The sequence below is a fragment of the Delphinus delphis genome, chromosome 3, assembly GCF_949987515.2.
Source record: "Delphinus delphis chromosome 3, mDelDel1.2, whole genome shotgun sequence".
In the NCBI taxonomy this organism is placed as follows: Eukaryota; Metazoa; Chordata; class Mammalia; order Artiodactyla; family Delphinidae; genus Delphinus; species Delphinus delphis.
Genome location: NC_082685.1, coordinates 63749420 through 63774599, shown reverse-complemented (window position 1 = coordinate 63774599; position 25180 = coordinate 63749420). Strand labels below are relative to the sequence as shown.

The following is a 25180-nucleotide window of genomic DNA, read 5'->3' as shown; positions in this document are numbered from 1 at the left end:
AGTAAACAAATGCCTCTTCATTCTCTAAGGCTCTTTAGAAGGTCCCAGCTGGATCAAATCCCAATTACCCACAGCAATTAGGGTTGGGAAAAAGCTAAGGCAAGTAAAAAGAGTGAGTCACTTGCCTCAGGTGCAAAATTTAAGGGGGTGCCAAGAAATTCAATAATCAAGATAAATAATATTTTAACATAGTATTTTTAAAAATCAAAACGAATATAAAAATCCATGATGAACAAAACATCAAAATTTTAAGATACGATCAGTTATTACTAATTTTTTCCTTTGGTCTCAAGCTCTGATGTCACAGCACATCACTGTCACTGATCCTGGTCAGTACCAATGACCAGCTCAATTACACAGTCTTGTGTCAGCCTTACCTCCTTCCCTGTTCACTCTACCTAGTCCTTCACTCCCTTCCTTGGGATCACTACTATAAATAAATGATCTCCACATAAATTCTTATCTCAGGCTTTGATTTTTCATTGGGGGACAGGGGAAGCTGAAATCTAAGCTAAGTAAGACAATGACCACAGGAAATATTGTTCAAAGAAGGATTCTTGTGAAAGGAAAGGGAAACGCTATTAACAATTCTACTGGACTAATAGGCATAAATCACAGCTGTCCTGGCACATCTAGACATATGGTCTTATTACACATAAGGAAACTGAGGTTCCAAGGCGGTAGGAAGCCCCTCTCCCTGTAGACTGGAGGCTACAAAAAATGAGGCAGAAACGTCTCCCACCTCTTAACCAGCGCCTGGAGAAGCGAACACACTTGTACAAAATCTCCAAAGAGATGGGCCCTTCATCCTGTCAATCACATCTGCCTCAGGAACCCCAGGACTCCCACTGCAGGCCCAGGCTAGCTCACACAACAGCAGAGGGGCCTTAAGCCTGGACACGAGCAGACTGGTCCCTGCTCTGGTTACCCTGCCAGAACTGGGCGGCAAACTGGACCTTCTCCTCCTCCCTTCCTCCCTCCCCCTGTTACCGGCGGGCCATGGGGTGCCCCTTCTGCAAACTTGAGGCCTCCAGTCCAAGAAGACTCTGGCAGCCAGCCTCAATGAAGAGCCCCAGGGGATCAAAATCAGAGCCCAGGAGTAGTGACAGCTGGGCCTCCATTACCGTACTCTCACGAAGGACCAAGCTCCGTGTAGTATGTTCTCCAGAGGCCCCAAAAGGATCCTGGGACGACCCGGTAGTCCTTGCTCCCCACCTCCCCTCAGTCCGAGCTTGTCTCTGACGCACCGCGATCTTGATCATCCCTGTTTCCCCCTTTTCCGGGCTGTCCCGAAGCCGCCGGCAGGTGACTGAATCCAGCTTGGGGGTTGATGAGCGCCGGGTGGGCGGGCGCTGGCCACTTGCGCTGCGGCGGGCCAGAGGAGAGGGCGCGCTCCTGTCGACCCTGCGCCCGCAGAGCACAGGCCCCACGCACTAGCCCGTCAGCGCCCCGCCCGAGGCCCCCTTCGGGCTGGAAGCGGCAGAGGACCCCTGCCCGGGACGAGGTCTGTGGCGACGCCGACAGACAGGGTCGAGGCCCGACCTCTCAAAGACCTTGCTCTGCGGCCTCGACTCTTCCCATTCGCCCGCTCGCCCGTGAGGCCCTACCCGGCAGCCCGGGGCTGGGCGCTCAGCACGTAGGAGGCGCGGGGGCCGGGGATGGGGCGCGGGAACTGGGCCTATTTTCCGTACGGAGGCGGCACCGCTGACCGCCTAGCCTCAGCGGGGTGTCTGGCGGGGTCGCCGGGGGCGAGGAGCAGAGCACGGGCGGAGCCGCCCCGGAGCCCCACCCCATCCAGCCCGCTGCCTCGCCCTGCCCCGCCCCAACCGGGATCGGGGTGTGGTCCCGAGTTTCTACCGTGGCTTCCAGCTTTGCGTCCAGCTCCTAGGAACCTTCCAACGCCCGCAGCCCGTTTCCTGGGAACGGTGCAGGCCGCGCGCCTCGCTTTCCCTCAGCCGGCCTGGCCCGCGAGAACGTTCTGACGCCCCCGGGGAACGCCTTCCACCGCGCGACACTGTCCGGGGAACGCTCTCATCATCCCTCGTTGCCAACTGCAGAGCAGCGGCGGGGAGCATGCAGGACTACGACGAGGTGACTGCCTTCCTGGGCGAGTGGGGGCTCTTCCAGCGCCTCATCTTCTTCCTGCTCAGCGCCAGCATCATCCCCAACGGCTTCAACGGTATGTCAGTCGTGTTCCTGGCGGGGACCCCGGAGCACCACTGTCGGGTGCCGGACACAGCGAACCTGAGCAGCGTGTGGCGCAACCACAGCCTCCCGCTGCAGCTGCAGGACGGCCGCGAGGTGCCTCACAGCTGCCGCCGCTACCGGCTCGCGACGATCGTCAACTTCTCGGCGCTCGGGCTGGAGCCGGGGCGCGACGTGGACCTGGAGCAGCTGGAGCAAGAGGGCTGCCTGGATGGCTGGGAGTTCAACCAGGACATCTACCTGTCCACCATCGTGACCGAGGTGGGTATGTGAGCGACCCAGTATCTGCATCAGTCCCCCTCGAGACACCCTGGCAGTGCCTGGGTCAGCGTCCCCCACTCATCAAACCTGGCCAGCAGTCACCTGGGTTATACTTCCAACACAGGTGTGCAGCCCAAGAGAGCAGGACTCAGGCTCATTCCCCATCGGTTTGTCTTGTAGGGAGGGGATGAAGAAGGGAGAAGGGAAGCAGTTGTCAACTGCCTTTTCCTCTGGCAGTTTCACAAAAGACGAAGTTGTTTCCCAAGAGCCTAGATACTGCCAACCCCAGGCTCCCCAGATGGACAGCCTGAGTCAAGTTCCTGCCGGAGGCATGAGGAGGGGGTGTGGGGGATGCTGCTGAGCCACGTGTAGACACAAAGAAGAGTCTTGCTGCTGGGCAGGGCATGGGCAGGTGTGCTCTGTTCCCTGGCCACAGGCTTCTGGAAGCATCACGGGGTCTCCTGCTCTGCCATACAACTATGGTAAGGGTTGGGTCCTGTCCTGAGCCTCCAGTTTCTCTGAAAAGGAGCAGAAGGCCTCCTGATACGGGTGGAGTACAGGGAACTAGAGGAGGCATAACCCTGGCCCCAGGGCACTCCTGAAGGGACAGACTCACAGAGACCGTCTGAGCATAGGGCCCAGTGGTGGACAGAGGCTCCGGCTTATGCCATTAGCCCCTTAGCATCCTAAGTGGTTTGGTGGCAGGATTTCTAAGTTTCAGCAGTCAGAATACACACGTACTTTGTCCTTTGCATTTCCTGCTTTGCATCTGGTAAGGGCCAGGAGATGCTATGTCAGGCACATCTCCTTCTGAGGAGGGTATCCTCATAGACTAGTTTCCTGCTATTAATCAGGCAGGTAGGATTCCCAGTTTCTGGCCCATCCTCTGCACCATGTGAAAACCTGAGCATGGCCTCTGCTAGTCTTTTATCCCCTTCCCCAGCACAATGTGGCAATAATTAGACACCATGTCTGGCCTTGTGCTGAACACCAGGCTATACACATCTGGGGTGTGGGGTCTGCTTTTGAAGCTCAGATACCGACGGGGACACTGGCTGTGTTCGAGAGAGCTAACATCAAACCTGGTTAATAACAGGGTTCTGGAACCTGAATTCAAATACTGGCTGGCTTGTTGTGTGACCTGGGGCAAAAAAACGGCCTTCTCTGTGGGGATAGCAGGGTGAGGAACTCCTTTAAGAAGGGATGATAAATTTGAACTGAGTCTGGAAATATGAGCAGGACTTGTCCAGGCAAAGAACATGGAAGATTCTGGGAATGAGATTTCGTAGATCAGGGTGGCTTGGAGTTCAACGGATGGCAGGTGAGGCTAGAAATGCCTACAGGGGCCTGTCCACAGTGAGCCTGGTAGGAATGTTGAAGAGTTGAGTATATTCTGAGGACAGCGAGGAAATAGTAAGGGTTCCAAGGAAGGGGTAACATGGTCAGATTTGTGTTTTTAGAAAGAACTGTCTCAAGCTGCTATGAAAATCAAGAAGACCAGTGAGGAAGCTGTGGGAGTTGCCTTGGCAAGAGATGGGTGGCCAGCTGGGAGTGGTGGCTCTTAAGTCTATAAGACCAGTAGAAAGTGGGCTCAGCCTATGGAGCGCCTCTGGATTCCTCCAGCATTGGTTCCATGCCTACCTTGGGCCCTGAGGTGGCCGTGCTTCTCTGGCTTTGATCCCCTAGCAGGGGTTCCTAGTGCTTACCCACCCTCTGCCCACAGCCTGATCCTGAGGGATCCAAAAGTAGGGGCCAGCTCACCCCACCTTAGCTCCTAGAAGTGTGGTCAGCACCTGAGCTGGAGCTGGCCCTACTGGCTGCAGCCCTCCTTGACAGCTGGGTTGACCTGTCTCTTTCCCCTTCTTTACTGGTTTTGTTCACCTCAGGGTGTGAGGGGTAGGTAGCTGCTGGCTTACAAGTCCATAGCTATCCCTGTTGTACCGTGCTCACAAGGGCCTGTGGACACCTCTGGGGATGCACATCATCACACACTCACACACATGCACCAGGATTTGCTTTTTTCAGCAGCCTTTCCCTTCCTTGCTACCTTTTTGGGTGCTGGGAGTAAAATAAAAGGCAAAGGAGCACTAGTGGTTGGGAGGAAGGAGGGGAGAAGCATGAAAGTGAGTAGGGGGGAGGTGGTTCTGCCTAGAAAGGTGGTGGCACAAGGAGGAGCTCTGGAGTCAGACAGGTGGGTCTGTTCTGACCCCACCCCCAAGCACTGGGCTGACTTAAACAGGTTGCATCACTGCTCAATCAATGCCTCAATTTCCTTATCTATAAAAGGGGACACAAGCAAATGAAAAGATGCTCAACATCATTAATCACTAAGGAAATGTAAATCAAAACCACAATGAGATGTCACCTCACATCGATTAGGTTGGCTGCTATTAAAAACAAACAAAACAGAAAAATAACAAACAAAGATGTGGAGAAGTTGGAACCCTCATGCACAAAATGTAAAATGGTGCAGCCACCATAGAAAACAGTGTGGCAGACTCAATAAATTAAAAATAGAATTATCGTATGATCCAGCAATACCACTTCTGGGTGTATATTCAAAAGAATTGAAAGCAGGATCTTGAAATATTTGTATACCCATGTTCGTGGCAGTATTATTCACAATAGCCAAAGACGTAAAAGCAACTCAAATGTCCAGCAACAGATGAATGGATAAATAAAATGTGGTATATACATACAGTGGAATAGTATTCAGCCTTAAAAAGGAAGGAAATGCTGACACAATGCTACAACATGAATGAAACTTGAGAACATTATGCCAGGTGAAATAAGCCAGACACAAAAAGACAGAAACTGGGGCTTCCCTGGTGGCGCAGTGGTTGAGAGTCCGCCTGCTGATGCAGGGGACACGGGTTCGTGCCCTGGTCCGGGAAGATCCCACATGCCGCGGAGCGGCTGGGCCCGTGAGCCATGGCCGCTGAGCCTGCGCGTCCGGAGCCTGTGCTCCGCAACGGGAGAGGCCACAACAGTGAGAGGTCCGGATACCACAAAAAAAAAAAAAAAAAAAAAGACAGAAACTGTATGATTTCACTTATATGAGATATGAAGAGTAGCCAAGCTCATAGAAACAGAAAGTAGAATGGTAGTTGCCAAGGGCTGGGAGGAGAGGGAAACAGGGAGTTATTTAATAGATATAGAGTTTCATTTTGCAAGATGAAAAGAGTTCTGGAGATTGGTTGCATGATAATGTGAATATATTTAACTCTACTGAACTGTACACTTAAAAATTGTTGAGATGGTATATTTTATGTTGTGTGAATTTTATTATAGTTGTTAAAAATGAGAATCATAAGAATGTCCAGCTTATCCAAGTTGTTGGGAGGATTTGATGAGATCATGTGCCATGCTATATCCCATAGCACCAGCAAAATGGGCATCATAGGTGGGTGGATGAGGAGTGGAAAGGGCAAGACCTCATCACCTCTGGCTGGGCACCATGGGCATTGTGGGAGCTGTTCTAAGGTCCAGGTTGTAGCCAGTATAATGGGTGATGAGACTTGCTGGAGGCAGAGCCCCTTTCCCGGGGTGGAATTCTAAGGCCCAGAGAATAGGACACAGGTCTGAATCTACTGTGCCAGGGGGAGAAATGGCCTCAGCTCCCCAACAAGATCAAGCGCAGGGGCCCTGAGTAAGTTTTCTGCATCTCTCTGGCACCATACAGGTAGAGGGACCACCCTCAGATTGTCTCTGCTTTATACCTCTGAAGGGATCTCCTGATGGGCATACCCTTTGGGACAGAGAAGCCCACCTGAGCCAACCCCCTGACCCTTTCACAGGGAAGACGGGTCAGCCAGGGACCCAAGGATGGCATGTTCTGCTGTGGAAATGCCTTTTAGAGAATGCCAGGAGGCGGGAACCTGGTGTCTGAGCTGGGAACTGTGTGGGTGCGTCTGCCTATGTGTATAGGTGTATAAGGTAGTTTCCTTCCTCTAGGAACTCATGGGTGGAGCTGCAGGCAGCTATGCCCTTCACCATGATAGAACGTCCAACAACGGGCCTGGGCCTCTGGAGGCACTAGCCTTGTGCTGTCTTTCTTGGGACCTGGGGTCAGGGCTTGGACAGAACAGGACACACTGATTCTCCACCCACAGCCCAAAGGTATGAAATAGGAACAAGGGAGCCTTATCCTCTGCTAACAGGGTGCTTATGGGGGGCACTAGGAGCAGCGAAGGCGGGAACGATGAGACAGACTGAGCTTGGCATCTGACGGACAACTACATGGGACTCCATGTGGCAGCTCATAGAGATGTACCTCTTTTGGGGCCTGGGTGGGCTCTGCCAAAGGTGAAGAGTTTAGGCTGTTATCTTTCCATCAGGCCTGCAGGCTGCCCTGGAATACTGCTGGCTAGTGTGAGACTGGCAACTTGGCTGTTGGGACAGCCTGAATATTAACCAAGTTCACAACCCAGACCTGCCCTCTGGCAGATTCCAAAGGGGATAAAGTGGGGACCTCTGCCTCCAGCCAGTACCAACAGACTTTTATTTCCAGTCAGTGCTTCAGAAAGAGAACAAATAAAGGAGACTGAGGGGCTTTCCCTAGCTCTGGCCTGAATTTGCTTCCCTGTTTGTTTATCAGCTGCCTCACGCCAAACAGTTTGCCTGTTGCCTCTAAGCTCTGTTCCTCTGACAAACGCCACCAGGATCTCAGAATGTGCCTTTGTTTCGAGGCTGCTTCACCCGAACCTCCTGCCAAGTTTCTGGACAAACAGACTTTGTCCATCTCTCCTGGTGGGCAGCAGAGCCCTCACACTTTGTCCAAGAGGTAGGGTGGTGCATTGACAAAAACAAGGCTTGGCAGAGCTGGTCAGAAGAGCTGCAGGTGCCTCAGGCTTCGGAAGGGACTGTTATTTCTTCTTTGTGACAGGCTATATTCGATTTATATTCAAGGCTAACGCAGGCCTGCCTTGTTATCTGAAGCCTTGGTATGGTTTTAAGCATATCTGTACAGTCCAAAAAAAACCAAAAAAACAAAGAAAAGGCAGGGATCCCCATTTGAAGCAGAGAGAATGGAGGCTCTGGGGAAAGGCTTGGCTGACTCACATGCCCTAGCGATTGGCACAGACAGCGCAAGGCTGGTGGCTTCTGCTCTGTGTTTGCAGGACTGGAAGGCAGGTTCATAGTGGCACCTTCCAGAGTTGCCCCTTGGTGCTACGTGGCTGGCACAGACCCCATCCTATTTGCTTTTATTTCCAGAGTGGAGCCTGGTAGAGCTGTGTTGGATCTAATGTCAGGACGCAAGTGGGAGAGCCAGGTCCCTGAGTGCCCCTTCTTCCCTCAGGCCCCTCCATTCCATTCCCACCATCCCATTTAAACTACCTGGGCCTTCTGCTTTGGCTCCACCTCTGATGACCACAGAACTGAGGCCTCTCCACCTATGGGTGCTTTTTCTTTACCTCTAATATAAAGAAAAAAAGATACTGAGAACATTTTAGGATTTAGCCTCCCTCCATCTCCTGAGCTCCAAGTTGCAGAGGCTAATTCCTGGTGAGTGCAGCCAGGAGACTTGGGGATCCCATCCTCCACTCAGCCCATATTAATATAGTGGTGCCTCTACTCCAGGTTCCACGGGCTGAGAATATTGAGGCCCTGGTTGCCCTTGTCCCAGCTTATTGTAGAGTGGAGATTCCATGCCAGGAGTGGCAAGCCAAAAAGAGGGATGCTACTACCTCCAACCAGCCTCTAACTCATAAGGCAGGGGGTGTCATTCTGAGGGCACCTTCCCTTCCCCCCAGTCCTGGAGCAGGGGCTCAGAGATTTTCCCCAGGGGAAAAGTAGTCCATAACAACAGAGAGCTCTGAAGCTGTCCCCACAGGAAATAACTTCATTTGAAACAAGCTGTGCAGAAGTTGAAGCCTAAGAGTGCTCTTTAAAACAATGGAGACTGTGGTAGTAAACAATTAAGAGGAGACTGGTAGCTCCATTTGAGCAAAAAGCTAACCCACAGGGCAACTAGATTACCAGAGAGAACCAGAAAAAGAGACAGCTCAGAGCAGTCAGAACAAACCTCAAAGACTTGCCTCAAAACTACTCCTTCAGAGGGGCTTGAATTTAATTGAGCTAGACTATAGAATGATTTGTGCCCCAGAGCATTGTTGAAAACAATAAAGGAATGAGCCAGTAATTGGTGGAGCCTAACAGCTAGGTGTGATATCAGCAGAGGCAAACAGCTTAATAGAAAAACTGGGGAAAGAGACAGTCAAAAAGAGCCCTGCTAAAACCATTGTCATGCCAGGGTGACTGTGTACATGCCCAAGGCTGTGCCCTCTGAGGAGGAACATCAGAGGCTTCACACTGCAGGGGAAATAGTCTTCACTAAGGGTCCAGCCAAGTCATTAAACAAATAAACAAACAAACAAAAACAAAGAAAAGCACCCCCAGGGTTGGGGGGGCTGTTCAATGCTCAGAGTTTCCACAATATATTTCCTGAAATGTCCAGTTTTTAACCAAAAATTACAATACATGCAAAGAAACAGGAAAATGTAGCCCAAACTCAGGGAAAAAAAAGCAGGAAATAGAAATTGCCTGAAAGGGCTTAGATGTCAGATCTAACAAAAACTTCAAAGCAGCCATTATAAATATGTTCAAAGAACTAAAGGAATTCATGTTTTAAAAAGTAAAAGAGGGGCTTCCGTGGTGGTGCAGTGGTTAAGAATCCACCTGCCAATGCAGGGGACATGGGTTCAAGCCCTGGTTTGGGAAGATCCCACATGCTGCAGAGCAACTAAGCCCATGTGCCACAACTACTGAGCCTGCGCTCTAGAGCCCGTGAGCCACAACTACTGAAGCCCACGTGCCTAGAGCCCGTGCTCTGCAACAAGAGAAGCCCCTGCAATGAGAAGCCCACGCACCGCAACTAGAGAAAGCAGGTGCACAGCAACAAAGACTCAACACAGCCAAAAATAAATAAATAAATTTATTTTTTAAAAAGCAATTAAAAAAAAGTAAAAGAAGGTATGATAACGATGTCCCATCAAATACAGAATACCAATTAAGATATAAAAATAAAAGCTATAGGGCTCCCCTGGTGGCGCAGTGGTTGAGAGTCCGCCTGCCGATGCAGGGGACACGGGTTCGTGCCCCGGTCCGGGAAGATCCCACGTGCCGCGGAGCGTCTGGGCCCGTGAGCCATGGCCACTGAGCCTGCGCATCCGGAGCCTGTGCTCCACAACGGGAGAGGCCACAACAGCCAGAGGCCCGCGTACCACAGAATAAATAAATAAATAAATAAATAAAATCTATAAAAAAGAGAATCAAATAGAAGTTCTGGAGTTGAAATATACAGTAACTGAAAGTTAAAAATTCAGTAGAGAGCCTTAATAGTAGATTTGAACAGACAGAAGAAAGAATCAGCAAATTTGAAGACAGAGCAATATAAATTATGTAACCCAAAAAACAGAAAAAAAGAATGAAGAAAAATGAACAGGGTCTTAGAGAAATGTGGAACACTATTAACCAGACCAACATGTGCATAATGGGAACACTAGAAGGAGAGGAGAGGAAGGAGCAGAAAAAAAAATAGTGAAAGAAATAATGGCTGAAAATTTCCCAAATTTGATGAAAAACATTAATCTACACAGCTCAGCAGCTCAACTCCAAATAGAAGAAACAAAAAGAGTTTTGCACACAGACACATCATGGTAAAGTTATTTACAGTTAAACACCAAGGGGAATTTTTAAAACAGCAAGAAAAATAGGACACATACAAGGAAACCCCAATAAGATTTATATTTGACTTCTCATAAGAAACAAGAGAGGCCAAAAGGCAGTGGGATAACATATTCAAAGTGCTGAAAGAAAAAATACATCAACCAAAAATGTTGTATCTAGCAAAACTATCTCTTAAAAATGAAATAAAGACATTCGCAGACACACACATGCATGCACACACAAACCTGGGAGAATTTCTTGCTACCAGTGCTGCCTTACAAGAAATACTAAAGGAAGTTCTTCAGGAATAATTTTTTTTAATGCACAACTTATTCTCTGAAAACTACAAGGCATCTTTAAAAGAAATTAAATAAGATATAAATACAGTAAGTCCCCTACATATGAACCTTCAAGTTGTGAACTTTCAAAGACGCAAATGTGCGTTCGCGTGTCCAGTCATATAAGGTGTGAGTGAAACTGCAGCTTGCCCTGTCTCTCATTGCTGATGATCCTTCAGCTCTACCATCTCCCACCTCCTCTCCCTCCTCCAGTCAGTAACTCTTCTTGCCTGTTCACTCCATGCCAGCCCCTGTATGCCAGCTGTTGTACTGTACTACTGTACTTTTCAAGGTACTGTACTGTAAGATTAAAAATGTTTTCTTTATTTTTTGTGTTTGTTTGTTACGTATTGTTTGTGTGAAAAGTATTATAAACCTGTTACAGTACAGTACTATATAGCCGATTGTGTTAGTTGGGTACCTAGGCTAACTTTGTTGGACTTACAAACAAATTGGACTTACAAGTGTGCTCTCAGAACAGAACTCGTTTGTATGTAGGGGACTTACTGTAAATGGAAAGACATCTCACGTTCTGTTCATGAAGCAGAAGGCAATATTGTTAAGATGGCAAAACTCCCCAGATTGATCTACAGATTCAATACAAAAGGTGTTCAGTATCATTAGTCATTAGGGAAATGCAAATCAAAACCACAAGGAGAGGGGCTTCCCTGGTGGCGCAGTGGTTGAGAGTCCACCTGCCGATGCAGGGGACACGGGTTTGTGCCCCAGCCGCAGAGCAGCTGGGCCCATGAGCCATGGCCGCTGAGCCTGCGCGTCCGGAGCCTGTGCTCCGCGACGAGAGAGGCCACAGCAGTGAGAGGCCCACGTACCGCAAAAAAAAAAAAATAAATAAAAATAAATAAATAAAAACCCACAAGGAGATACATCTTAACACCCCTGGGATGGTTAAAATTAAAAAGACACACAATAGGGACTTCCCTGCTGGCGCAGTGGTTAAGGATCTGCCTGCCAATGCAGGGGACATGGGTTCGATCCCTGGTCCAGGAAGATCCCACATGTCATGGAGCAACTAAGCCTGTGAGCCACAGTGACTGAGCCCACGAGCCACAACTACTGAAGCCCACACACCTAGAGCTGGTGCTCTGCAACAAGCAAAGCCACCGCAATGAGAAGCCTGCACATCGCAACAAAGAGTAGCCCCCCCTCACCGCAACTAGAGAAAGCCCACATGCAGCAACAAAGACCCAACCCAGCCAAAAATAAATAAATTTAAAAAAAAGACACACAATAACAAGTGTTAATAGGAATATGGAAAAATTAAAACCCTCGTTCATTGCTGTTGGGATTGTACAATGATGCAGCCACTTTAGAAAATATTTTTCAAGTTTCTCAGAAGGTTGAACATAGATTTATCATATGACTCAGTGATTCTACTCCTCATATGTACCCAAGAGGAATGAGAACATATACGCTTGCAAAGTGTTGTACACAAAAGTTTATAGCAGCTTTATTCATAATAGCCGAAAAGTGGAAACAATCCAAATGTCTATCAACTGATAAATGGCTAAATAAAAGGTGGTATATCCATACAATGGTATATTATTCAACCATAGAAAGGAATGAAGTACTGATATTTGGTACAACAACATGGATGAACCTTGAAAACATTATACTAAGTGAAAGAAGCCAGTCACAAAAGACTATATATTGTATGATTCCACTTATATCAAATGTCCAGAATAGGCAAATTCATAAGTATGTTAGTGATTGCCACAGGCTGAGGAAAGAGAATGGGAAGTGACTACTAATGGGTGTGGGGTTTCTTTCAGGAGTGATGAAGCCATTCTAAAATTAGATAGTGCTGATGATTGCACAATTCTGTGAATATAGTAAAAACCACTGAATTGTAAACATAAGAATGAATTTTATGGTGTGTAAATTATACCTCACTAAAGACCTTATAAACAAAAAGAATTAAGTAGCCAGCTTTTCCCCCCCAATGGTCAGGAAATTTCCAGTTTTAAGTCTGCAACTAAGTTATAAAGAAGAAATTGTGGGTGGATATATATACTATTATTAACTAACTACTACTTCCTCTTCTTCCCCCCGAATGAAAAATATAACTATAAGAGAACACATAAAAATCCATTCTTGTTTTTTTGTTTTTTTTTTTTTGCAGTACGCGGGCCTCTCACTGCTGTGGCCTCTCCCGTTGCAGAGCACAGCCTCCGGACGCGCAGGCTCAGCGGCCATGGCTCACGGGCCCAGCCGCTCAGCGGCATGTGAGATCCTCCCGGACCAGGGCACAAACCCGCGTCCCCTGCATCGGCAGGCGGACCCCCAACCACTGCGCCACCAGGGAAGCCCAGAAATCCATTCTTAAATGAACCATTGCTAGTTTTTCATTCACAGCTGTCTCTGAGATTGAAGTCCATTTATAAAGGGATTTTAAACCTTGTGGTAAAAGCTTTTCTGGTTTTTAGTCATTGAATAGAAAGTTCTGTTTTCTAACAATCTCTTCTGCCTAGTCAGGTTTAAGTATAACCTGCTTTGCTTATTCATTAATGCTGTTTGTTATAAGTCATGGTTTTGGTTAGGACAAAGGCATGAGATTAGTAGAAAGGGAACTACCATTTAATGAGGCCTGTAATGTGTCACTGTCAGACACACTACTTACATTTCCTGTCTAATGCTCATAACAACCTCAAGAGGGAGTATTATTGTCACCTCTTTGAAGATGAGAAAACAGGCTAATGGAGGTGAATGAGTGGCCCAAAGTCACACAGCTGGAAGTGGTAGAACCCAAGAGAGCCTGTGCTCTTTGCTCAACATGAGGCTGCCTTCCAGAGTTCTCAGTTCTATGCAGGTCACAGGGATACACTTATCTTTATGATCCTTTATGGCTTTGGTAAAGGCTAAAATTGCTAGACTTTGGTTAGTTGGAGAGTTCAAAGTTGAGGGTGATTTTCAAAGGACAGTGTGTGAGGGACATCCCTGGTGACGCAGTGGTTAAAAATCTGCCTGCCAGTGCAGGGGACACGGGTTTGAGACCTGCTCGGGGAAGATCCCACATGCCACGGAGCAACTAAGCCCGTGTGCCACAAGTACTGAGCCTGTGCTCTAGAGCCCGTGAATCACAACTACTGAGCCCACGTGTCACAACTACTGAAGCCCACCCTCCTAGAGCCCGTGCTCTGCAACAAGAGAAGCCACAGCAATGAGATGCCCGCACACTGCGACGAAGAGTAGCCCCTGTTCGCTGCAACTAGAGAAAGCCCGCGCACAGCAACAAAGACCCAACGCAGCCAAAAATAAATAAATAAATGTAAATTTAAAAAAAAAAAGGACAGTGTGTGATACCACACATTTCCAAACTAATTTTCCATTACTCCTAATTGTTCAACATTCATTCATCGACAATTTGTTAAGCATCTACCACGTGCCTAGCCTTGTACATGCATTAGTTATCTAGAATGATTATATGAACGTGTTCAGGTTTTAGAACTCTGTCCACCTGGAGAAGGTTGAGCAGGAGGTGCCTCTTTTCCTCTCTAGCCAGAGAGCACAGTGGCCCAGAACAAAGCCCACCCCACCCAGGACGGCTGGGCTTATGCATGCACATGTGCACACTTGATCTGTCCTGTAAAGTATGCTTGACCTTGAGCTTTGTGGAGGCAGTGACCATGTCTGCTTTGTGCCCCATACACAGTCTGGCCCAGAGCATGTGCTCAGTGATGGTTGAATAAATGGTTAAGCAATTCCTTTTACCAATCCACTAGAACTCAGGCTAGTCACTTCATTGCCCTATGCCTTCATTAACTCATTTGTAAAATGGGGATAAAGAGAATACCCATTTCACATGGCAACTTTGAGATCCCATGAGTAATGCAAGGCACACAGTGAGCACACAATACACTGTACTTGTCCTTCCTATTATTATTACTGTTGAGGGCATGAGACGCATATTCTTCTAGGCCAAGAGTGACCTCATGTCCCCTATTACCTTGTGACGTGGTTTTTTGTTTTTTAAAGCAGAGCTGAAGGCTAGATGGCCCAGCCAAATGGAGCTTACTCTGCTCTGTTAGGGAACATTGGTCTAAGACCTTGAGGATGAGACAGACACAGTAATCCTGTGAGAGCACATCCAGGGCCTCAACCCGGCACAGTCTGGGACATTCTACTCTTTGTCTATGGTGTGTGTGGGAATGTGGGTTATGTTTCAGTAATGGTGGTATTTGACTTTAAAGCACAGCTCCAGAGCGATGCCAGGCAGCTCCTTACCAGGCCATCAGCCATTAGCCTCTGAGCTGACTGTGTATATATGTTTGTGTGTGCGTGTGTGTACACACATGTGCAGAGACCCACGGGACAGTTCTGTCTCATCAAGGAAAAGACTGTCTCCCACTGGTCCTGCCATGTCATTGTTAACCACAGGGAGTTCCCTGGGACCTGGCTATTGAGGCCCCAAGACACACCCCTAGAAACCCCAAGGGACTGGGGCAGGCAGGGCCTGGCCTCCTTAAGAATAGCCCCGTGGAGAAAACAGGCTGGCAGCTGATTTATTGGACCCCAGTTCCAAAAGCCGCAGTGAAAACTTTATCTGCCAATCTTGTCCTATTACCAGGTCTCCTGCGGCTTTCGAAAAGACTCTCTGGGTACAGTAATTCCCCAAGAGGGAACCCAGCCTTGGAACCAACCATAAATAGCCATGAGGTCCAGCTGCCTTCCCCTGCCAGGTGTGAACAGGATCTCCCTGCATGGTGTTGACAGGGCTTCTTGGGCCCCTCTTCAAGGAAGGAAGGGGGACCTAGAAGCATGGCCTCATGGCCTCCAGTAGGAGAGCAATGGGGAGCTGGCCCTCACCTCACCCTTCTCAGCACCCAATTCAGAACTCCTTTCCTTGCTCCATTCCCCAAAGAGACTAGGCTTGACCCACTATCAGGGCCAGCTTCATGGGCATCAACCCATGCAGTCACACAGGACCCCACACTTGGTTTTAATGCTCTGCTGTTGACGTCTTGAAATTTTTTTTTTTATAAATTTATTTATTTCTTTTTGGCTGTGTTGGGTCTTCGTTGCTGTGCATGGGCTTTCTCTGGTTGCAGCAAGCGGGGGCTACTCTTTGTTGCGGTGCGCAGGCTTCTCATTGTGGTGGCTTCTCTCGTTGCGGAGCACAGGCTCTAGGCACGTGGGCTTCAGTAGTTGCAGCACGTGGGCTCTAGAGTGCAGGCTCAGTAGCTGTGGCACACGGACTTAGTTGCTCCACGGCATGTGGGATCTTCCCGGACCAGGGCTCGAACCCGTGTCCCCTGCACTAGGAGATGGATTCTTAACTACTGCGCCACCAGGGAAGTCCCAACGTCTTGAAATTCTTAATCATTTTTGAACAAGGGGTCCTGCATTTTCAGTTTGCACTGGGCCTGCAAATTAGGTAGCCAGTCCTGTTTACTACCTTTGCACATGCAATGCCTGGCTCCACATCTAACAGCCTTCCTCTTTCCTTTCTTTCTCTAAGTGCTATCTATCCTGCCCAAAGGCAATGTCCTGACAGAAAAATATTTTTAAAAACACAAAGGAGAGCACATTATCTTTGGAAGAGCTTTTCTGCTTAACTGCAGATGGAATGGTGTTGGTTGATAATGGACACGTTAACACCCCTACCAAACTTGGGATTTTCTTGGCTCTGTCCAAGGCTAAAGGCTGTGGTGTGGGGGAGATCTTCTGCCACTAGTCCTGGTGTCACGTTCCTTGAAGAAGTGTAGGGCGTAATAAACTCGTTTTGTCTGGCCTTTGGAGTTCTTGTCCAAAGCGGGACATGGGTACAAGGTTAAGTTCTGAGGCCCAAGTTGGTATTTACTTGCTATGACTTCAGGCAAACACCAGTCTCAGAGCCTAAGTTTACTCTTCTGCAAAATGGGTTATACTCCACATCATGAGGCTCTGGGGCCGCAATCACTAACCTCTTTGTGTGTTGGGGCAGATCCCAAGATCTTTTCTGACACTTCGGTGAGTGATGTTTTAGAAGTGGGTGGTCATTAATTCAGGTACATGTCTTGTCTACCCCTTCTGACCCGTGGCCTTGCAGGGCACATGAATCTGGCCATATAGTTTTGGAGGGTTTGTGCCCTTTCCCCTGAAGCCTATTCAGGTACCCCAGTTGAAGCAACACTACTCTGGGTGTGGTTTCAGACTTATCCTCAGTTGTGCCTGAGGGGTAGAGAGCAGAGTTTCCGGTCCACATTGTTTTTCTTCTGCAGAGCTGTGCTTGGGCGTCCCACCTGTAACCAGCATTGTGAGAACAAGCAGAGGCAGATTTATGAATCTTGTTATTGTCTCCAGGATGGGGGTGTTCTCAAAGACATTATCCTCAACAACACAGAGTGGCCCCTTTGTGGAAGGAAGTATATAGGAGAGGCTTCTCTCAGGTCTCAGTACTCAGAAAAACCGAGCTTTTGCAGAATGAGTTTATCACTTTGCACACCGTGATCCTGAGAGCTGAGCTGCTGGGATATTCAAAGCCAGATTTCAGGGCTTCCCTGGCAAGCAGACAGGCCTTTGGGCAGGACAGCCAGAGGTCAGTCTTACCACTGGCTTGGTTATTTTGTAACCCCTCCTCCCCTGAGATTTTCATTTTCCCGGATTCCCTTAGCTTTTTGTTGTACACATTTCTCTTGTATGTATTCTTATAAACGCCTCTCTCTGCTGCGGATGGGACATGATATAAATATGTGAACTCATTTATAAATCTATTTCAGGGAAGTTGTGAGGATTAAGATCTAGATCGCTTTGGGAATGTCATGGGAGCAGCACCACTGCTGGGTGGGGCTGGGATTGGGTGGGAGGCAGGGGATTTTTCCTATAGTCTGGATCATCTTGCCACACACGGCAACACCGTGACCACAGCCCCAAAATATTTATTGGCACCACCTGCTTGTTTTTTAATTAATGAAAGCTCACTGAACACACTGAATTTTCTGCAGCCTCCCCTTGAGATTTTGCTGAATTGACTTAAGAGCTGGAAACTGAAACTCTGCCTCAAACTCTCATTCTATGCGTTCACAAGCAGGGACCTGCTAGGGCTACCAGAGCCCACGGGCCCTGGGGAGTGGGAGAGACCGCACTTCTGTGAGGGCTGCATGGGAAGGAGGGTAGAGGAGTGCAGAGGGGAGATAAGGAGCACTGCAGAAGGGAGATAAGGAGCACTGGAGAGGGGTGGGAACGCCACTCCTAGCACAGTGGAGCCCCAGATCAGGCCCTAGGTGTGGCCTACGGTCTAAGTGGGCCAGGGAGCACAGGGTTCTCTGGAGGATTCTGTTCAGAAAATATAATCACAGGCCCCTGGGGACCGCGTGCACTTTTCAACAAAGTAGAGGAATCTTTTACAACTGGATCATGTGACCATGCCCTCTACCCTGCCTTGCAGGCATTTCAAACACCTTCCCTCCATGCTGTGATGCCGTCTGAAGCAGAAATGGCATCTTTGCTTCATACTGCTTCACAGCTGAGGGGTCGCCAGTCAAAGCCGTGCCTCAGCTGACTTCTTAATACACGATGTAAGCAGGGCCAGAGGTATCACCCTCCCTTTCGGAAGAGGAGGGTGAGCCTCAGGCAGGACAGTGACTTGCCCCAGTAAATGGTAGCGTCAGGAGTCAACCCCAGGGCTGCGAGGCCTATGCCCTTTGCATAAAAGTGACAGCCTGGCACAGGGGAGGAGAGCCTGCCTGGCTGCCATGCTATGCCCTTGGAGCTGGGCTGGAGGATCTGGGCTCACACTTCCTTCCCATTTTCCCTGGCAGTGGAGTCTGGTGTGTGAGGATGATTGGAAGACGCCCCTTACTACCTCCCTGTTCTTCGTAGGCGTGCTCCTCGGCTCCTTTGTGTCTGGGCAGCTGTCAGACAGGTAAGGGTACTGGGCGGGAGGAAGGGTGATTGTCAATTCATTGCCTGTCTTGGGGTTGGACTGAATTTAGGGTATTTTCACCCAGAGAAAGGGAGGCCCCTTAGGCCACCAAGTGAGCGATAGGAGGAACCATGATGTCTCCTCTGCCCTCTGCCCTCAGCCCCTTGCGGGGACCCATTGAAAAGTGGAGTCCTTATATCACCAAACCCCTCGAAAATATACACTGCTGCCTCCCCACTGCCTCCCCACCCCACCCCTAGCTCTTGGATGCCTTGTGATCTATCCACAACCAGCCATCAGCCGGAGTCAGGGCCAGACTCTGGGGAGTACCCTTCCCTAACAGTGCACCCACCTCTGCTGTGGGTCAGGCCCCTGGCTGGACACTGGGGCCACAGAGCTGACCCAGGCTGGTTCCGGGCCTCCTGGGGCACACAGTCAGGAGGAGACAGCATCGCAGCTCTGGGAGATGGTGCCCTCACTGGCCCTTGAATGTTCTTGGGTATCAGAGCAGGGAGGTGGGAATGCTCAACGTCAGTGTTGGGGAAGCCTTCCCAGAGGAGTGGCTGTCCCTCCCCCCAGTCATGAAGCCCAGTGGGACCCCAGACCCAACAGACTGAGAACTGAGTTTGGAAGATGAGGTGGGAGACTGTTCTGCTCATACCTGTGTTCCCTTCTAGCCATTGGACACTATCAGAAAGTCAAATTAAGACTTATTAAAAAAAAAAAAGACTTAAGCCAACTATAGTGTCATTAATGGACGTTGCTGGAAGCTACACTTTCCATAGAGCAGTGGTTCCCAATTTGGGATGCACAGTAGAGAATATTTTTAAGTCCCAATACCCAAACTGCATCCAATTGTCTACATCCGGACGATAAGCATGTTGGAAGGCAGGTGCTGGCACCGGTATTTTTTAAAGCTCTCTTGATTCCGGGCACAGCCAAGGTTGGAAACCACTGACATAGAAGGACTCTTGGTTCTGGATTGACAGAATTCTCATGTTGCTGATGTTAGATGTATCTGCAATCTATACTCACATTCCAGAAAGATGATGGCAGCTTCTACAACTATGACTCATTCTAAAGAGTAGATTTCCACATGGTCCTTGCATAAGCTGCTCTGTGCTTTCGAGATACAGGAGGCTCAGAATCTCAAAAGTTACCTCCTGGGCAGATGGATGCCTGAGGCCTCACCAAGGAAGAACCTGGGAGGGTATGACAGGAAGGAAGCCTGTCACAGCCCTGAGAAAAACAAAGTCTGTAGCAATGCCTGACTCAGAGTTTCCACATGCCCTGATGACAGTGCTGCTGTGAACTTCACGGGCCATGTCTTGTCCTGTGCTGTACTCTACAGGTTTGGCAGAAAGACCATCCTCTTCGCAACCATGGCTGTGCAGACTGGCTTCAGCTTCCTGCAGATTTTTTCCATCAACTGGGAGATGTTCACCATGTTATTTGTCATCGTCGGCATGGGCCAGATCTCCAACTATGTGGTGGCCTTCATACTAGGTAGGAATGGCTTCTGACCTACAGGGCTTCTTGCAACCCTCTGAGAGGCCTAGGAAGAGGGGGCCACTGGAGAGGGCACAGGGAGTGCTCTTAGCACAGAAGGAAGCACCTCATCTCATGGGCTGTGCTTCCAAAATGTGATCAGCCTCGGGGATATATGTGCTGGTGGTGGAGGCTCTAGCCACAGGTGCTTTGATGGGTCGCAGGCAAGGCAGGCACGCACAGGGAGCCAGCTCCGTGCTGGGCCCTGAAATGTGACCATGAAGAAGAGCTGCAGCTGGTAAGAACCAGCCAGGTAATAACTGAGACACATTTCAGGAGCATAGGGCTCGGGAGAGGGACAGACGAGGGGATCTTGAGGGAGAGACAGCCTAGGGGTGTCTTTGATCTGAGCTATGAAAGCTTGAGGTTTCTGCCTGGGCTGGGGCTAAAGGGTGTTCCTGGCAGCTGGGCATGGCCCATGGAGGTACTTAGGGTAGTTGGTGTGCCCAGTACACAGGTGGAGGAGGCACGTGCAGACAGGAGTCCAGTGCCAGCCAGCCATCATTGGGCAGATCTGGCCTCACCCCTAAGTCAGAGCCCACCCCCAGAGCATATCAGCTGCATGCAGGACAAGCCTTACTGCTGAGAGCAGTCCTATCTCCTAGCAGCACCCTTGCTTCTGGAATATCAGGCTGCATGAGGGTGACTCACAAGCTAAAGGTCGTGAGGAGGACCCCAGGGCCTTTACTAGCTTTTCCTGGGAGGCAGCAGGGTGAGCTCCGGGCAGGGTGATAAGGGTCATCCGCAGGAGTGAGAGTCCCCAGCAGGCTCTCTGATCCCACCTGCTCCCTCTGAGCAGGTGAGAGAAAGGGAGATGGGGGCACATCTGGGATAATAGACACCAATTCCCATAATCTCCAGTGTGATCATATTTCCTTGTTGGCTGTCCCAATTGTCACAGCGTAATTACCAATAGTGCCCCTTTAATGTAAGTCTAATGATTCTTCTTGTCTCAAAAGTCTGCATCTAGTAAGATGATTCTGGTCAATTTTGAGATTCTGGATGACTCGTTGGCTTTTGAGATCCTGTGTTCTCTTAGTTGAGGGTGTGTACACCCTGTCACGTTGCCAAGATGGAACTATTCAAATTCCACTCCTTTAATCATTTGTGAAGAGCCCCTCTCCACAGGCCCAGCCTCAGTGTCTGAAGAGGGAGGAGGGGAGGGTATGCTGAAGCCACACGGCCCCCGCAGAAGCACCCTCTTCAGCAGGCCCCAGCAGGATGAGGCCTCTCTCCTCCCTGCAGAGGGAAGGAGGGGAGCAAGATTTTCTTAAAGAGGGTCATTTGAGGAGAGGACCCAGAAAGCTTCCAGCCAGTGGTACTAGAAACTTGAGATTGGAGGAATTCAGGACAGAAGTTAATACCTCCTGATGCCTGATGGCCCCAAGGACACAGGGCTCTTGGACACAGCAGAGCCTGTTGTTCTCATGGTTTAAACCCTGCAGATTCCTTGTTCCTTTTGATGACCGCCCTATACCTGGAAAGCCCAATGGGTAGCTTTGCTTGGGCCAGAATATACCAGAGACTAAACAGAGGAATCTGCCTGATGCCAGCAGAGCCCTTTAGGAGGACCTAAAGAGTCACCTGAAATGGAAGGGCACAAGGTCATAGTGAAGCCAGAGAAGCCCTGTCATTGGGATCAGGAGCCAGGCGGCGTCTGTGCCATGCACGGCATCCCCCAGGTCCTGCGGAATGGCAGCATTGAGACCTGCCTTTCCAGGGGCAAAGGGTGCTTCTGGAGCCATGGAGCCTCCCCTGTGTGAGTGGATGCAGCCAGGAGAGCCCACCCCAGGCCTCCTGCAAGAAAGTCCCTGCCCAGCTGACCTTGACACTACAACCAACTTCCCTTCCTGCTCCCCATGATGAGACGAGTGAGAAGGCCAAGGGGAAAGTAAGATCTGTAAGATCAGTCAGAACCTAGATGTACAAGCCAGAAATCAGTGGGTGGGACGCTGGGTGTAGCAGGCTCCCCATCAGCCTGGTCCAGGGCTGTGGTAGGGTGCTCTGGGAGCCTCCCTGGCTATAGTGTTACTCTACTGTGCTCTGCAGGAAACTGCTGACTTTTGTGCACTGGTATGAGCCTCTTTATACTGGGTTCTCAGGCCTGAACGTTTCAGAGTGTCGCTGAGAACCAACCTGCCCCCTGGAGCAGGCAGACTCGCTCGTCAGCGCCTGGGGTAGGGTGGGGGGGGGGGGGGGGGGCAGACTCGGTGGAGGCTGACTTCTGGCAGTGCAGCAGCGCTCTCTGGTGTTCCGGGACTAGCATAGTCAAATTCTGGGTTTTATTTAACTAAAAGAAACCTAAGCTTAGGATCCGGTCTGCGTTCTGTCTGGGCCTTCCCTTTTGCCCTCTGGCTCTAGGGAAGGGTTGGCAAGAGCCTGTGATGATAATCTCCCGTTTTAGGATTCTTCACATTAATTCAGGAAGCTGAATTACTCCCACTCTCAAAGCAATGCAAAAATGGATCCTCTCCTTGCTCTGCTTTTTAACAATTATAAAGCCCGCCAGAGTCACAGGAGACAAGAAAAAGAAAGGAAGGAACGGTGCTACTTAAAGGAACAGAACGTGGATACACCTGGAAGTGAGGGAGCTGCCAGAATGATGCTTGTTCAGGAGGAAGTGACCACTCAGGACCAAGGACACTGGCCCTACCCACAGTCTAGCTCCCCCCTCACAATCTCCTACTGTTTCCCAGAAATAACGCCTTTGACCTGTCCACAGCCTCTGGGTGAAATGCCAGCGGCATCCTCCTTTATCTCTCATAACCAGCTGCTTGAATTTATTTTGTCTCCTGTCTTGACTGATCCATTAATTCCGTATTTTCCCAGTACTCCTAACATCAACCTCCTCTGCAATATTTGTTCCAGCATGCTGAACTATTTAAAGTTCTGCTTCCTTTGAGGTCTAAATGTATTCTTCCTTTTGATAAGTACATAACTGATGGCATCTTCCTTTATAACATTGGCTACCCAGAAGCTCAGGCTGTATCAACTATGCAGCCTTTATCAGCCACACAGTTTTTTAATGGAGATATCGTTTGCATACCATAATGTTAACTCTTTAAAGGTGTATAATTCAGTGGTTATCAGTGTATTCACAAAGTTGTACAATCATCAACTCTACCTAACTCCAGAACATTGTCACCACCTGCCATTAGCAGTCACTCCCCCATACTCCTCTCTCCCCAGGCCCTGGCAACCACTAATCTACTTCCTGTCTGTGTGGATTTGTCAATTCTGGATGTTTCTGATAAACGGAATCATACAATATGTGGCCTTTGTGACTGACTTCCTTCACTTAATGTTTTCAAGGTTGGTCCATGTTGTAGCATGACTCAGTATTCCATTGTATGGAGATGCCACATTTTGTTCATCTCTTCATCAGCTGATGGACAACTGGGTTGTTTCCACTCTCTGACCAATTTGGAGAATGTTGCTATCAACATTTGAGTACAAGTTTTTTGTGGATCTGTTTTCAGTTCTCTTGGGTATGTACCTAGGAGTGGACTTGCTGGGTCAGGTGGGAATTTTATGTTTTACCATTTAAGGAACTGCCAGACCGTTTGCCAAAGTGATCCATTCATTACATATTTTTGTTCTTTTCTCCAAGGCATAACTTTTCACCTTTCTTTGTATTTTACTTTAACGTTACCATTATTTTATTTTATTCAAATTATAAGCTACCTCAAAACCTTCAAGGGATGAGGTGGGATATAAATACATTAAAAAGATGCTGAAATTTGCTGGCAGCCCTTGTTTGCACTGAACTGTGTGAGGGAAGAACCGGGGGGACCCAGGGAGGAGGAAGGACTCGCTCCTGTCTGTCGTCAAGGGGCTCACATCTGGTCGACAGAGGCAGCCATTGCAGTTGTTATAGAGAACGTGGGTCATGGCCTAGGAGTGTTGGGAGGAGCTCCTATAAATTTTCTGGGTATATGCAGAAATAGGAAAGGTTACTTTTAACTAGAATGATCTGTGAAAGTTTGTAGAGGAGAGAGAGGAAGCAAGGGAATATCTGCTGTTTTGATGAGAATTCGGAGTATTTTCCGGGGAGCAAAGAGGGCTTCTGCTGTCTTCCACTGGGTCTCTTGGTCAAAGGCACTGTACTTTCTAACATTCCCCTGACATCTGGCACATGTCAACTGTTTGAGCAGGATGAAAGAATTAATTATTCCTGAGTACCTACCACATGCCAGACACTTGACTAGGCCCTTTACCTACATTATCTCAGGCCTCATAACAATAGCTCCATGAAGTAGGACTTATCAAAGTCACTCTAGTAGCAAATGAGCATCAAGGAGCCCAGGCTCTGCACATGACTAATGGAGGCCACTCCTATCCTAGGGCCCTTGGGTCCTACCCCATATCCTGGCAACCGCACCACAGTCTTGTTTCTTGAGCTGGGGTCTGCAGACCTCTGTTTGTCATTCATGGAGTGGCAGGTCCTGCCTCCAAGTGAAATGGATCCAGTGGTTCCTGGGCTGACTGCCACAGAAGGGCCCTGATCAACATGGTAGTAAGCCTGGCACTCTCTGAGTCACTCCCTCTTGGAGAAAGTGCTCAGATTCTGGTGGCGGTGACGGGCAGTGGGCAAACACTCCTGGCCAAGACATGCCTCTTTGGCTTAGATGTTAGAGTCTCACTCCCAAGTGGTACTCAGGGGCCCAACCAGACCAAGACCAAGTGGGCTTTGTCCTAGGAGTAAAAACCTAGGCGGTAAAGGAGGCCAGGACAAGGATCCCCAGTCAGCGGAGCCAGAAGTCACCAGTCACCTATCTCACTGCCAGCTGAACACATGGAGTTTCTGGCACCTGCAGGCCATGAAACGTCTGCAGGAAACAGGACTCCTCTCCCAGTGTCCCTCAGAGGGGGCTGGTTGGCCTCTAGTGAGTTCAAAAACCAGCCCAGGTGGGGAAAACACAAATCCTAACTTCTAAAAGGCAGGTGTGGCCTCACCCATCTCCCACACGTCTCCACTAGGACCTCAGTTGAAGGACTGCTTGACAGGGCCAAGGCTTTGCTCCCAGGTAATTTTTTTTCCTGGACAGTATCCACAGGTCAAACTGATCAGGCTTAAAACCTGGCTGTCCCACTTAGTACATATGTGTGAATTTAGGCAATTTTCTTCAACTCTTTAAGTCTCAGCTGATAATGTATAAAATAGAAGTAATATTAGTTCTTATATAATTGTTGTGAAGATTCAAAGAGATAATATATGTAAACACTCAGTCTGGAACCTGGCTCGAAGTGCCTACTCAAAACACTGCTAGCTATGAAGATGATGATGAAGATGATGATG

At 49.0% G+C, this 25180-nt stretch overlaps 1 protein-coding gene across 1 annotated transcript in view; it reads left to right on the top strand.

Moving 5' to 3' along the window:
• Positions 1-1883: 1883 nt before the first annotated feature.
• LOC132423303 (solute carrier family 22 member 4) overlaps positions 1884-25180 on the top strand; it is a 50053-nt gene continuing 26756 nt past the window's right edge. Inside the window, exons 1-3 of the mRNA XM_060008878.1 lie at positions 1884-2466; positions 18230-18333; positions 19685-19839. Of these exons, the coding sequence (XP_059864861.1) occupies positions 2074-2466; positions 18230-18333; positions 19685-19839 (652 nt within the window). The 5' untranslated portion in view covers positions 1884-2073. The remainder of the gene's footprint in view (positions 2467-18229; positions 18334-19684; positions 19840-25180) is intronic.